Below are 14115 nucleotides of genomic sequence, written 5' to 3' on the forward strand. Positions count from 1 at the left end.
AGAAAATCAACTAGAAGTGAATTTACTTTAAGCTCAACATAAGTTTTCAGTGTGTTGTCATTCAAAGAAAGTCAATTTAAATCTTGGTTGCTGCTGAACTCAAAATCACTCCATCCATCAAAGTCCATTTTACTTCCAGGAGACCTTCTGTTTTAAATTTTGCTAATCCCAGTTTCTCATAAAATTTCTCTGAAAACCATTTCTGCACTAAACTCAACCAATTGTTTTACATAATTAAGCTCCGTCACCTTAATTCGTCTGTCACAGAATCACTCTTAACACAGTGCTGGGAAATTACAGCTCAATAAATACATGTCATTTTGAGGACTAATGTGTGATTAATCTGAGCTATGGTATTTTCAATTGCCTCATATGTATGGGAAAGTTAGACAGTGAATAAGGAAGACCATTGAAGAACTGATGCATTTGAATGATGGTGTTGATGAAGAAGATTGAAAGTAATGGACTTCCAGAAGAATAAAAAAATCTGCCTTGGAAAATGTACTGTCAGAGCTCCTCAGAGCAAGATGGCCAGACTTCTTCGGCTCTCTTACTTTTTTGGCCATGTTGTCAGGAGGAGGGACCAATGCCTGCAGAAGGACATCATGCTTGTTAATGTGGAAAATCAGTGAGAAACAGAAAGACCCCAAAGAGAAGGGCTGACCCAGTGGCACCACCAATTGTCTCAAACATCACAATTAGGAGGACGGCGAACGGGGCAGTTTTGCTCTGTTATGTACAGGGCCCATGAGTTGGAACTGACTCAACTGCACAGAACAACACATACATGATGAATTATGAAATGCTGATGAAATGTAAAAAGAACTCCAAGTGTGACTAAGAAAAGGTTTTAAAAGTGAGCATTGAATAACACTTATTATGGAGGATTTTCTTAGTACATTAGGATGCACAGTACTCTAACAATGTAAAAGCAAACACTTAGTTCTACACATATGGGTCTATGGCAAAACTAAAATAAGTATACTTTTGTTCAAACTGTTAGCCAATGCTATGCTGTAGATTTTGACTCTTAGCAATCTACAGCAGACTGCAGAATTTTCTCATAGGGTTTTGTTGGCTGAAATCTTTTCAGGAGTAGATTTCCTAGTTTCTTCTCCTGTGAAGTGGCTGGTGGGTGCGAACCACCAACATTCCAGTTAGCAGTAGCGTGCTAACTATGCTATCATAGCGCCTTAAAATTCTGGCATGGCCTAAAGGAAAAGGTATTTTTTAAATGTAAGGTTATTGCCAAATTTAAAAAAAGGATGAGCAAGAACCAAGGAGACCAACACTTAGAAGTAAGCAATGTAAAAAGAGACAATTTAGTAGTGACATGATAATTAATTCAAAACAAAGCAATTCTGATGTCCCACCAAGTCCATTTAGAAGGGAATTCTTATGGGTAAAAAGGATGCTACAACCACTTTTAGAAAAATAGATTTTACAAGTAAAGAATGATAATTTTTTGGGGGATTATTTCCCCAGATAAAAGACTAATGGCTTTGAGGTAATTATTTTCCTACATAATTTCCCATTTTGAACAAAAGCTATTCTGTCCATTTACAGAAAAATTTCTTAACAAGCTGTATGTTGTTGTTGTTGTTGTTAAGTGCCTTCGAGTCGGAGCCGACCCATAGCGACCCTGTACAGGGTTTCCGAGGGTGTAAATCCTTACGGGAGTAGAAAGCCTCATCTTTCTCCCGCGGAGCGGCTGGTAGTTTCGAACCACTGACCTTAAGGTTCACAGCCCGATTCGTAACCACTACGCTAACAAGCTGTATAGAAATAATTAAAATTTAAAAGTCATTAATTACTAAATAAAAAAAGATTTGAAATCAACTTGTGTCAATTCATAAGAGAATTTTAAAGGAAGAACCACAAAGTCTTCTTGGAAGATCACTGAAGATCTCTGCAGGAATTAGAAGGCCTTGGGGACAAATATGGTCTCTTCATGACTTTCCAGTTGATTTAGAAAGAAATAAGAAAGCATGCGGTGTGAACAACTCTCTAGGTTCATCTTAAGAGACTGGCTATCAATACCAAAGAGCCCATCCTAAGTAATGAGTACATTCTTGTGTCAAAGTGAAAGATCTTCAAACCACATCAGAAAAAACAAAATCCAGATCAAATCTACACACAGTGTCTCTGGAGGGCAGTAGTGAGCTACTCGGTGTTTCAGGGAAATGTATTAAGAAAGCTGACTAGTGAGGTAGATAGCTGTCTATTAACCAACCCACAGAGTGTGAGAGACATATACACACAGCTGTCCTAGGGATGCCTGGTCAGGTTCAGGGTCCAGGTGGCGATGTCCTAAAAAAACAAAGCAATCTGTTGATGGTGAGTCAATTCCATGTCATAATGAATCTACAGGACCGAGTAGAACTGCCCAACAGAGTTTCCGCGGCTGTGAACCTCAAGGGAAGCAGATTGCCACTGCTTTTTCCCAATGAAGCAGCTGGAAAGCTTGAAATGCTGCCCGAACACTGCACCACTTCACCACCAGAGCTCCTGATTTCCCAACAGAAACAAGGAAATGGGGATAGATGAGTGACTCACAGGGTGACTCAACAGTTTGCTGAATTTCAGTCTGATAAATGCCAACAGCTGATCCTGGCTTCACATGTTGAGCTGAAAACTTGTCCTCTCAGATAATAAAGGACGACTATCACTCTAAATGCATCATGTAGACGATATGGAAATTCTGGTAGTTAAGTGTTCCCATTATTTTGAGTAGATTGACTATGCAAAGGCATTCGACTGTGTGGGTCATAACAAACTATAGGTAACACTGTGAAGAATGGGAATTACAGAACAATTGTGTTCATGTGGGACCTGGACAGAGACCAAGAGGCAGTTGTTCAAATAGAACAAGGGGATACTGTGAGATTTACCATCAGGAATGGTGTGCTGCAGAGTTGCAATCTTTCACCTTATTCAGTCTGTATGCTGAGAAAATGCAAAACACTGGGTATATACAGAAGAATGTGACGTCAAGATTGTCCGAAGATTCATTAGCAACCTGAAATATACGGATGATACAAACTTGCTTGCTGGAAGAAAGACGACTTGAAGCATTTACTAATGAAGATCAAAGACTACAGCCTCGAATATGGATTACATCTCAACATAAAGGAAACAAAACCTTCATAACTGGACTAATAACATCACGACAAACAGAGAAAAGAATGATGCTGTTAAGGATTTAATTTTACTTGGATCAACAATCAACACTTTTGGAAGCAGCAGTCAAGAAATCACACCATGGATTCCACTGGACAAATCGGCTGCAAAAGATCTTTTAAAAGTGTTAAAGAGTTAAGATATCACTTCAAGGATTAACGTGCACCTGACCCAAGCCATGTATTTCCAACTGCCTCATATGCATGAGAAAGCTGGACAATGAATAAGGAAGAGTTAAGAAAACCTGATGCCTCAGAATGATAGATTTGACTAATAAATCTATCTTGGAAGAAGTATAGCCAGACTGCCCTGTAGATCTTTACACAAACAGACAATCTCATCTTTTTCCCAAGGAGTGTATGGTGGGCTTGAACTGCTGACCTTTGGTTAGCAGCTCAGTGCTTAACCTACTGTGCCTTCCAGGCTTCTTGGAAGTATCTATGGTGGTGGTGGTAGTGTGCCCTGGAGTTGGTTCCGTCTCATAGCGATGCTGCACAGGGTTTCTCAGGCTGTCAATCTTTACGGGAGCAGAAGGCCTCATTTTTCTCCCGTGAAATGGCTAGTAGTTTCAAACTGCTGACTTTGAGATTAGCAGCCCGATTTGTAACCACTACACTACCACAAGTTAGAGAAGACTATATAATTTTAGTAGGTCAGCAAGAAAGCAAGGGTTCCTCTCCATCTCCATTCTTTCCAGTAGGAACAATGAATAATCCACAGCAAATAGTACAAACACAATAGAATAATGAAGTTCAAGATAGTGGCGAAGTTGATCATCAAGAACCTGGCTTTCTTAAACCAGGGTCCAAGTCTCCAGGACCAGAATTATGTGTACAGAGACAAAGAAGCTAAGGATAGTGGACTACGTGCCAGACTCAGTAAATGATACATGGTGACTGAAAAAATTCGGTTAAAAAAAGGGGTCCAAATGAACAGTAGGCTAAAAAGTCTTATGCCAATTTCCTAGAGAATTTTAGAATGAAAAAAAAATATATATATTGTAAGGACTGGTTCCTATTACACAAGCATGAAGAAACCCTTTGGGGATGATATGGGCTTATTTACACAAAATCTTAACCACCTAACCTTTTTTCTTTTCCCAACATGGTTGCTAAACTGGCAATCAGGAGAATGTTAAAGCACTGGACCATAAGGTTGGTGGTTCAAACACACGAGCCGTTCCTTGGGAATCCTGTACAGAGTAGCTATGAGTCAAACTGACTCCAGGGCACTTAACAATCACATGGACATGAAGGACATTAATTTCCCTGTGTGTTGAGTTTCATTTCATACCAAACAAAGTATAAATGAGAAAGTGAGAACAGGGAACCTATAAGATGGCTGCATTGTGACTTCTGGCCTGCTTGCCATGTTACATACATACCTGGGCCTTCTAAATGCTCGGGGTGGGGGGTGAGAGGGGAATGGAATGAAATGACAATGGGTTTTTTCCATAAACTTTTTAAAGCCCCCTTGTATAATCTGAAAAAATCAATTGTACTGCCTCAGTTACTCAAAAGTAACTACAGGAGTTTGTGGTGGTGGTTGTTAAGTGTTGTCAAGTCGGTTCTGACTCGCAACGACACTGTATAGGATTACTGAGGAGCAGCTGGTGAGTTTGAACCACCTACCTTGTACCCACAGTGTATTATCCTGCGGCGCCACACCAGAACTCCATAGGAGTTTGTGGTATCTACTACATAATTTCTACAATCTTGTCAATTACTTAAAAAAAAAAAAAAGGCTGGATTCTACTTTTTGGGAAAAGAGTGAAAAAACAAAAATAAAGGGGTGGGAAAAGTAGTTCCTGACCCCCCAAGTGAACTAATGATAAGATGCAATTACAAAATGAATGCTGTATTACAAGTGCGGGGGATGGTCTGCATTCTGCACTGGCTTTATGGTATCTGAGGTGTTCAAATATGGCTGCTGTATCTCTAAGGGACGCTGACCAAATGAAGTCTGTACAAGGACAGCAGCTGGATGGTTGAAAGGGCCTGAAAATCACATCATTATGAGAAGTAACTAAAGGCTCTGGAGGGGTTTCTTTAGCATATGAAACTAAAGAATCAGCGCTGTCCTCACACATGTGAATGATAGTGCACGGAAGCGGTATGGCTAGTGGGAGATAGCTACTTCCTGGAGCAGGGAACGTTTTGTTCACTATGGGACAACACTGCCTAATCACAGCAGTGGTGTGAGCTGACCATCACTGCAAGTACTCAAACAGAGGGGACCAGGCATCTGGCAGGGCAGGAAAGTTTGCAGATGAGCTCTGAAGTCTTTCCTAAGGATTTCCAAGGAATCCAGACTGCTGGATTCCAATTCTAATTGTGCCTTCTTAAAGTTCTTGACAAGCATAAAGAATAACATCTGAGAATGATCTAGATTGCTGTTCCTCAAATGGATCAAATTCCATGAGATGTATTAACAAAGGCTGAGAAACACTATATCAAACACCATATTTGGAAATTCAACTCCCATTCTACACTGGCATAGTAGTAGCTTTAAGAAGCCATAGAGGAGCCAGATGTATATAACTTACATATATAACTTATGCATATAACTTTACTTCATCCAGATTTTTTTTGAAAAGCTGCTATGGATGATCAATTTGTCTCATAGGATTTTACTGTGACGTAAGCCAAGATTTCTTTTTAAAAAAGCTCAGGTTTCTGCTTTAAAGAATTAATGGGCAGAAGAGCTTACTAAAAAGAACAAAGAACCACACTCTGACTCACAGGGTGACAGGGTTAGAGCAACATCATCATTTGGTTTACTCCCTCATTTAGTGTTCAAACCCTTCCTGTCTTCCTTTCCCCTGAAAGAGGTCCAGGATCTCAAGGAAAAGAGAACTACTGTGTGCCAGGCACTGCTCTAGACACCATTTCTGTGTTCTCCTTTTATTCCTCACAACCTCTTATGCTCTTTCTCATAGGTGAAGGAAAGAATTCTCACTGAAGTCGTTATCTACCAAAGGTCAGATTAGCTACTGAGTGTCAGACCTCCTTGTCTTCTAAGATTCCTAAGGCCATGCTGCATCTCATCAAGAGATAGGGATTTGATATAATAGTAATGAATGAAGTCCCAAATAATTTTCTTTAGAAGGGACCCAGAATTCACAAAAGCCCCTTTGTGCTGAGTACAAGAATGTCGCCTTACTCCTTGATCATTTTCCAAATCACTTTGGTTTTCCAGACCGATACAGTTATCACGTGTGAAAAACTGCTACCCAGGTGAGGGAGCAACATATATCTTATGTTAAACAGGCAATTTAAACCTAATTCACCGCACCTTTCCTTACGGAAAAGATTTTTTCCCATCTGTTGCAAAATATCTTTAGTACTCAGATGTTTCACCCTTCAAGATTTTAATATCTGAGGCCCCTGGTTTTTAAGATCTTGTGGCTAAGTGCCTTCAAGTCAGTTCAGTACGGGGGCTCCAAGGCAAAGCTGGTGGGTTTGAACCACCAACTTTTTGGTAAGCAATCCAGCACTCCTTTAATATAATAAATTAGAAGATAATGTAGCTTCTGCAGAAAGTATTAGAAAGGTTTAAGTTTTCTGATCTAGGTGACTGTCCCCTTCCTTTCCTTACCGAGAACATCACCGGTGGCCATGATGTCGCATGTGTACATAGCTGCCATCAGGCGCTGAGGTTTCACGTGCAGAGCATAGCGACACGCTTCTTTCATGGTGGCAATGAGCTGCCCTGATAAGGGGCCATAGCAATCACTGAGAGAAGTTTCTCCTTTCTGGGCAGTATGCTTCTCAAAGCGCTCAGGGCAACCATCTTGAAGCTCTTGGCTTTCAGCTCCGCTGGAATGCTTTTCACCCGCTTTCTGCACCTCTTTTCCCAGAATACTTTGCTCTTGATTCTGTTTATCACTTCCACCTTGGTCGTCGAATTTGCTTAAGTCCCATTTTTCCAGAACAAAACAGACACCCATGAGAGGTTCCTCACACATGGGGCCAGAGAGAGTTGCTAGCTGGAAGCCACTTACGATGCTGTTGCCCAAATCTCGGTACTTAGTGGTTTCTTTTGAAGCTTTGCTGACTGGACCTGGCCACACTGAATTCTGAAAATCTTCACTTTTATTGACTAGAATGTTGGGACCACATTTTCTTGGGCCAAACGACCAGATTTGGTCAACAATGTTCCTCCATTTTCTCCCTGTTAGGTGTTGCTCTAGTTTTCCTTTGAATTCCCAAATTTTCTCTTGGGTCTTCTGGTGAATCACCTGAGTATTTCTGCCCTCATTCAAAGAGGATGTGAATTGCTCAATAGAACGAATCAAATCACTATTTTCTTCCAGAATCTGAGTGACTTCTTCTGGAAGGGGCATGGCACGAACACTGAGTGTGGCAAGTTTATTGGGAGTTGATATGGTGATTTGCCCATCAGGGTCAACTTGGATGCCTTCAGGAATTTTGCTTTGATCTTCTTTTGTTTGGTGTATGACTGCAACTTTTTGTTGTTTGCCTATTTCTTCATTGACCATGTCAACTTTTGGGGGCTTTGTGATCGTTTCTCTGAATGGAATAATGGGTTCAGATACACTGATTTGAATCTTTGCGAACCTATAAACAAATCCAAGAGAAAAAAACACAGGTTATACTCAAAATTGTATCAAAGTTCTTATGTAGAGATCTTATAATAAAGAATCTGCAAAAGCACAGAAACATAAAAATTATTTTACTATGAAAGAGCTACAAAATTTACATGTATCAAAATTGAAAAATTGCTTTCATGTCCGATTGAAAGACTAATAACTTAATGTGAGCACACCTTCAGGGAGCTCTCAGCACGTACTACAATTGCATTGTATTCTTCATTCTCAAAATAGATGAGGCATCTATTTAGATAAGAATATTTTGATTCGAAAAATAAATTGTTTTAACAGGATTATGTATAATCTTTAAAATAGTAGTTACCAACTTAAGAGTTCAGAGAATAGATTATAACTCTACGTAGATAACTGACTCACGGAATCAGGACAAGTAGTCCAAATCTCCCATTGTTTTTGGCATTGATAATGAGGCTCTTGGTGAAGCATGATGCGCTTTGTTTAGTGAGGTATTTTCCCTAAGAGCTTTTGGCAATCATAGAAATGTTTTATCTGCACTGAAATGTGATCATGAGCACTTGAAATGTGACTACTGTGACTAAGGTATGGATTGTTAAGCATGATTTAATTTCAGTTAAATTTAAAAAGCTACGTGTAGCCACTGAATATTTGAAATAAGCCTAGTATGATTACAACACTGAATTCTTAATTTTACTGACTTTTAAATTGGTAGTAAAGTCAAATATGGCTAGTACCTACTGTAAGAAGGGGCTTCAGAAAGTGTGGGGAAAGATTGAACTGTCTTAATTTCAGTTTGTCATGAACTTTCTGAGACCTCCTAGTATTGGCCAGCACAGGTCTTAGCTTCATTCTTTCCAGTATCGCATTCAGAGAGCCCTTATCCCACATGATAAGTTCATGACAAGTTCATGTTGGTCACGGAATGTCTTCTGAAATGAATTATAAATTCAAAGATGGTGGACTTAGAAAACTTGATCAACTGCGATGATAGTGAATCAAACTGAAATCTTTTCTCTCCCTGTATTTTTTACCTTGTTCTAGGTAACACGAATGTTTTCATCTGCTCTATTTCTGCTATTGGCAACGTGGACAATCAAATCAACAATACACATATATGTGCACAATGCAAGTATATGTGTGTTGTTGATTTGATTATGGGCTGCGGAGTTGGTTCCGACCCATAGCAACCCTGTATTAGGGTTTCCGAGGCTGTAAATCTTTGTGGGAGCAGAAACCCTCATCCTTCTCCTGCAGAACAGCTGGTAGTTTCAAACTGCTGACCGTGAGGTTAGCAGCTCGACTGGTAACCACTATGCCACCAGAGCTCCTTGTGTATGTGTGTGGTGGTATGCATGAGAGGGCTCCAAAAAGTTTGTGGAGAAATTCCATTAGCTTTCAATTCTAATTTTCCATCAAGTTTCTGAAGCCCCTTTGTATATATTATATGAAATCCTGGGATCTGAGAACAATGCATTTCGCTGTGAAAAGAAATAAGGGAACTGAATTTTCAAAATATTAAGCTTCTGAAATTCTTATACTTGATTCTGGACTGGTTTCTGTGTTCTATGTTTGGTGGGCGTGGGGCACGGATCTAGCTTATCTGATTTTATGCTTTTTGATACACTTGAAATTTAAATGGCTATTTTATGAAAATAATGTTATCAAAGTTCATTTTTGAAGAAATAGAAACATATAGAGACCACAACATAGAGAAAAAAATTACAGAAATTACTTCAGAAAAAAAAGGGTCTCGCTTTGCCAATGGGTTCATTTACTTTCAAGACTTAGATTTTTCTAGTGCTGCATATATTGGTGCAGAACACCGAAAGACATCTACCCATCTTACTGTATTTAGAATTAGTCATATTCAAATCTAACATTCATAAACAATTTTAGCTAAAGTAATAATGAAAACATACTGACTATGGTTTTTAAGCTAATCATTCACTATGTACCTGGCACCGTGGACAGTGCTAGAATGTAGTCACACCCCCAAAATTAATACTTGAAGTGCTTTCCCAGTCATTTACAGACATACGGTGGACAACTGGCCTCATCTGACACACACATTTCTAGTAGAGACTGAACAGCGTAACACTCTGCCTTCTTGCTTCAGTTTTCACAGTGCAAGTAAGTGCCCAGTTGGGGCACTTGTCTCTGTAGTGTCACATTTTGTTGTCGATCACTGTGGAAAATGGCCCCCAAGCATAGTGGTGACATGTGGAGAGTTGCTCAGCATGGGAAAGCAATACTAGGCCTCAGGGAGAAAACGTGTGGCAGATTAGCTTCATTCAGGCATGGCTTATCGTGTTGTAGGCCATGAGTCCAATGTTGTTACTGAATCAACAATATACATTAAATGCTGTTGTTGTTAGTTGCCTTAATGTTGATTTCGACTCATGGTGACCCCAAGTGTGCTGAGTGGAACTGCCCCATAGGCTTTTCAAGGCTATGACCTTTCAGAAGCCGTTCACCAGGCCTGTCCAAGGCGCCTCTGGGTAGTAGGTTCAGGCTGCCAACCTTTGGTTAGTAGTTTAGTATTTAACTAACCTGTTGAGTTACCCAGGGAGCATGCATATTAAATGCCTTTTTTAAAAAAAACACATAAGATTATGTACTGACCAATTGATGAACATAACCGTCTATTTCCCCTAGAGATAATGGCTCAGAATTCACTAATGTAGTGTTTGCAGCGTCTTTATAGAACAGTACAGCAAATAATGAGAATCAACTATGTATTCTTTCTCTGGTGGCAGTGGTTATGTGCCGTGGAGTCAGTTCCGACTCATAGTGACCCTGTATAGGGTTTCCGAAGCAGTAAATCTTCTCTTTAACAGGTACTATCACCATCCTGGTGTGGTGATAACCATCCTGGTGTGGTAATTAACCAAGGGCTTAATGCACTGGACAGTGAAGTCAGTGTGAGCCACAAGGTTGGTGGTTCAAGCTTACCAGGTGCTCCTTGGAAACCCTACACAGCGTCGCTATGGAACAGAACCAACTCAACGGCACTTAACAACAACATTACCATCCTCATTTTATAGATGAGAAAACCAAGGTGAGAAAAGTTACGTTAACTTCCTCAAAGTCATATGGCTATTAAGTAAAGAAGCTGAATTCAAATGTGGATCTGACTTCAGAATCCATGCTGTCTTAGCTATTGTGACACTAAAAACTAAAATTACACAGAGTATTAAAGGAATAACTCACCACAACATTAATGAGCTCTTATCATATATGCATAAACTTTGATTTGTATTAGAACACCTGTTCATATATTTAAAATGTCAGAGTAATCAATGTGACCATCTTTAAAAGTGCTAAACTGCAATTTAAGAAAAGGCAATACCCATTCCTGATTTTGGGGAAAAAAGCACTTATGAAGAAATTGAAAAATCGTCATTATTTAGATTTAACATGTTAGCATGCTTACACCATTTGAGAAAATCACTGCAAAGCTATTAAAACTTTAAGAGAGAGAATACATCTATGACTATTGCCTCTTAGCCAGTAGTACAATAAAATAAAATGGGTTGTGGGACATTTTAGTCTTTTGCAAATGTCTGAGGTTCCCAAGTGGTCTTCTAAAACCAATCATCCTGTAGAAGTCTGGGTATGGCTGCACACCTACATAGCACCCAAGGGCCAATGGTTCTTTAAATCCTGGTAAGGCAAAGTTTGTTATTACTTTAAAAAAAAGGCTGGGGGAGTGGGAGGGATACGCAGTAGGCTTAGACTTTACCAGGGCAATTTCCTGTGGCTTCCTGCCATATCTGATTACTCCTACCTTGAGAGCTGAATGTTAACCACTCTGACAGTTACCTAGCCTAGAGACAATAGAGTATCCTTGTTTCCCACCGCAGTATATAATGCATTCCAGAAAATGTGTATGTCAATTTTAAAAAATAATGTAAATATAATAAAAAGGCTGGTTTGCTTCCATGAGAGCTAAAAAAATTCTAGCACTGCACACGTTCCTATAATTGTAAAAGTTAACAGTCACATAAAACAGTGTACAAAACCAAAGTCTACTGATCTAATAAGACCTATCACAAAACAAGCACCCAAGTTAGGAAACACAACACTGCCAGCCCTCAGACGACCCCATCACACCTCCTTCTAACTGCGCCTCAAGAAGGTAAGTAAGCAGTATCCTAACTTTTAATGTAATCACAATTTTTTTAAAATCGTTTTTTCCACTTAAGTATGTAACCCCTAAAAACTGTGTTTGGCCTGCAATTTTGAACTCTGTATTCATAGATGTTCAAACAGGTACTGTGGTTGTTTTTTTTGTATCAGGCTTTTTTTGTGTGTTCAACATTTTGCTGTTCACCCATGCTTTGCATCAGCTATAGTTTGTTCACTGTGATTACTTAACAGAATTCCATTTTATTAATATACCAGAATTGCACATATTTCACTGAGTTGTTTCCAGTTTTGGACTGTTAAAAATTCTACTGCTATGGATATTCTTGATGCCTACTTGCCCAGCTTTGTGCTAAGTCTCTACGGAGTAGGACTGAGCCTAGATCTGCTGAGCCGCAGTCAAGGTCACTGTGTAGACACTGTTGCTTACATTCCAGAGTCCTGTCAATTCCCTTCCCTGCCAGTGTGTGAGTGGACGCCCATTGTGTTTCATCTTCACCACTACTTAAGATGATTGCTTTTTAAAATTTCACTGACTTTGGTGACTATGTAAAGCATCTAACTTTAATTTGATTTTAATTTATATCTCATTATTACTAATGAACTGAATTTTTCCTAATGTTTATTGGTCCTTAGAACATTCTTTTGTGCAGTGCCTCTGTCTCACTGTCTGTTGAGTTGTTGATTTTCTTATTTGAAGAACTTCTTTCTATGTTGTGGATGTATTTTTAATTGGCTGATTTTGGGATGTAGAGCACTAGGACTTTTTTCTTAATCCTTCTTAGTCTGGAAGTTCCACTAAACTTACTCAGCATCACAGCAACATAAAGACCTCTACTACATATAGGTGGTGGTTGTGCCAATTTGACATAGTCTTATATTATATATCTTCTAAATAAATCTTAATTCTCAAACAGCAAGAATGCCCACCTTGTTCTACTTCTTCAAAGGTGTCTTGGTTATTATGGGTCTTTTTCATTTTCATATAAATTTTAGGATCAACTTGTCAAATTCTACACATATTGATCTTGAATTCACCAGTCTTGTTGAATTACTTATTAATCCCAACAGTTCCTCAAATATGACTATTTGTTCTTTTACAATTCTTCTCTTTTTTAAAATTCTTCCCTAAATACTGCCTGGAGTCCTTGTGTGGCACTGTATGATAAGCAGCACTTGACAGCAAGCAAAGTTGGCTTGAACTCACCAGCCATTCCTCAGAAACCCTAATATAGGGTCTCTATGAGTTGGAACCAATGTGACGGCATTTAACAACAACAACAACAACAACAAATACTGCCTAGGAACTCCAGCGCCCTGTTAAAAAGAAGTCTTTACAGTGGCATACCATTATCTTATTCCTGATCTCAAAAGGAAGCCTTTCAAAACTTTCCCCATTAGGACAAGTTAGTTATATTTGTTTTGAATACACCTTTAATCAGATTCAGGAAATTCCCCTCTATTTTTAGCTTACTAAGAGTTTTGTTCATGCATAGATGCTGCATTTTACCGAATGCTTTTAATTCATCTATTGGGATGACTTTTCTCTCTTTTCTGTTATTCTGATAAATTTCCATTGGTGGATTTTAAAAAATATCATGACAACTTTGAATTTCCTTGAGTTATGGGACTACAAATCTTTCTACTTCTTCTTGTATCAGATTCTTCTAAGAATCTATCCATTTCCTTTAACATTTAAGATATTGGTATAAAATTGTTTAAAATGTTCTCATGTTCCTTGCCCTAGGGCAAGCTACCCAGTTCATTAAGGTGCCTTAAACTCCTACATAACAATGAAGTACTAAACGATGCCTGGGGGTCTACACCGCAGTTATTTATATCACAAACAACACTTATTATATGTTATATACATAAAACACCACCCTGTTAAGTTACAAAGTGCCACTGTTGCCTTCCATTCTTGATCTAGCTGACTTCTCTACTGACTACCCATAGAGGCAGAACAGGAAGAGTCATCTCTACTTGGGTTCCAGGTTGCCTCTCTTGAGTTTTGACAAAGAACACTGGTTACTGTTGTTGTTGTTGTTAGCTGTGACCAAGACAGGACCGACTCATAGCAACCCTATGCACAACAGAATGAACAACTGCCCAGTCCTGGGCCAACCTCACAATTATTGCCACACTTGAGTCCATCAATGCTGCCACTTTGCCAATCCATCTCGCTGAGGGTCTTCCTTATT

At 39.2% G+C, this 14115-nt stretch overlaps 1 protein-coding gene across 4 annotated transcripts in view; it reads right to left on the reverse strand.

Moving 5' to 3' along the window:
* The window catches only part of EFTUD1 (elongation factor Tu GTP binding domain containing 1), a 162341-nt gene that overhangs the window by 25103 nt on the left and 123123 nt on the right, over positions 1 to 14115 (reverse strand). For all 4 annotated transcript variants that reach the window (XM_006870919.1, XM_006870921.1, XM_006870922.1 and 1 more), the window contains one exon: positions 6778 to 7760. In XM_006870919.1, the coding sequence (XP_006870981.1) occupies positions 6778 to 7760 (983 nt within the window). The remainder of the gene's footprint in view (positions 1 to 6777; positions 7761 to 14115) is intronic.

Source organism: Chrysochloris asiatica, unplaced genomic scaffold (assembly GCF_000296735.1).
Source record: "Chrysochloris asiatica unplaced genomic scaffold, ChrAsi1.0 scaffold00156, whole genome shotgun sequence".
Taxonomy (NCBI): Eukaryota; Metazoa; Chordata; class Mammalia; order Afrosoricida; family Chrysochloridae; genus Chrysochloris; species Chrysochloris asiatica.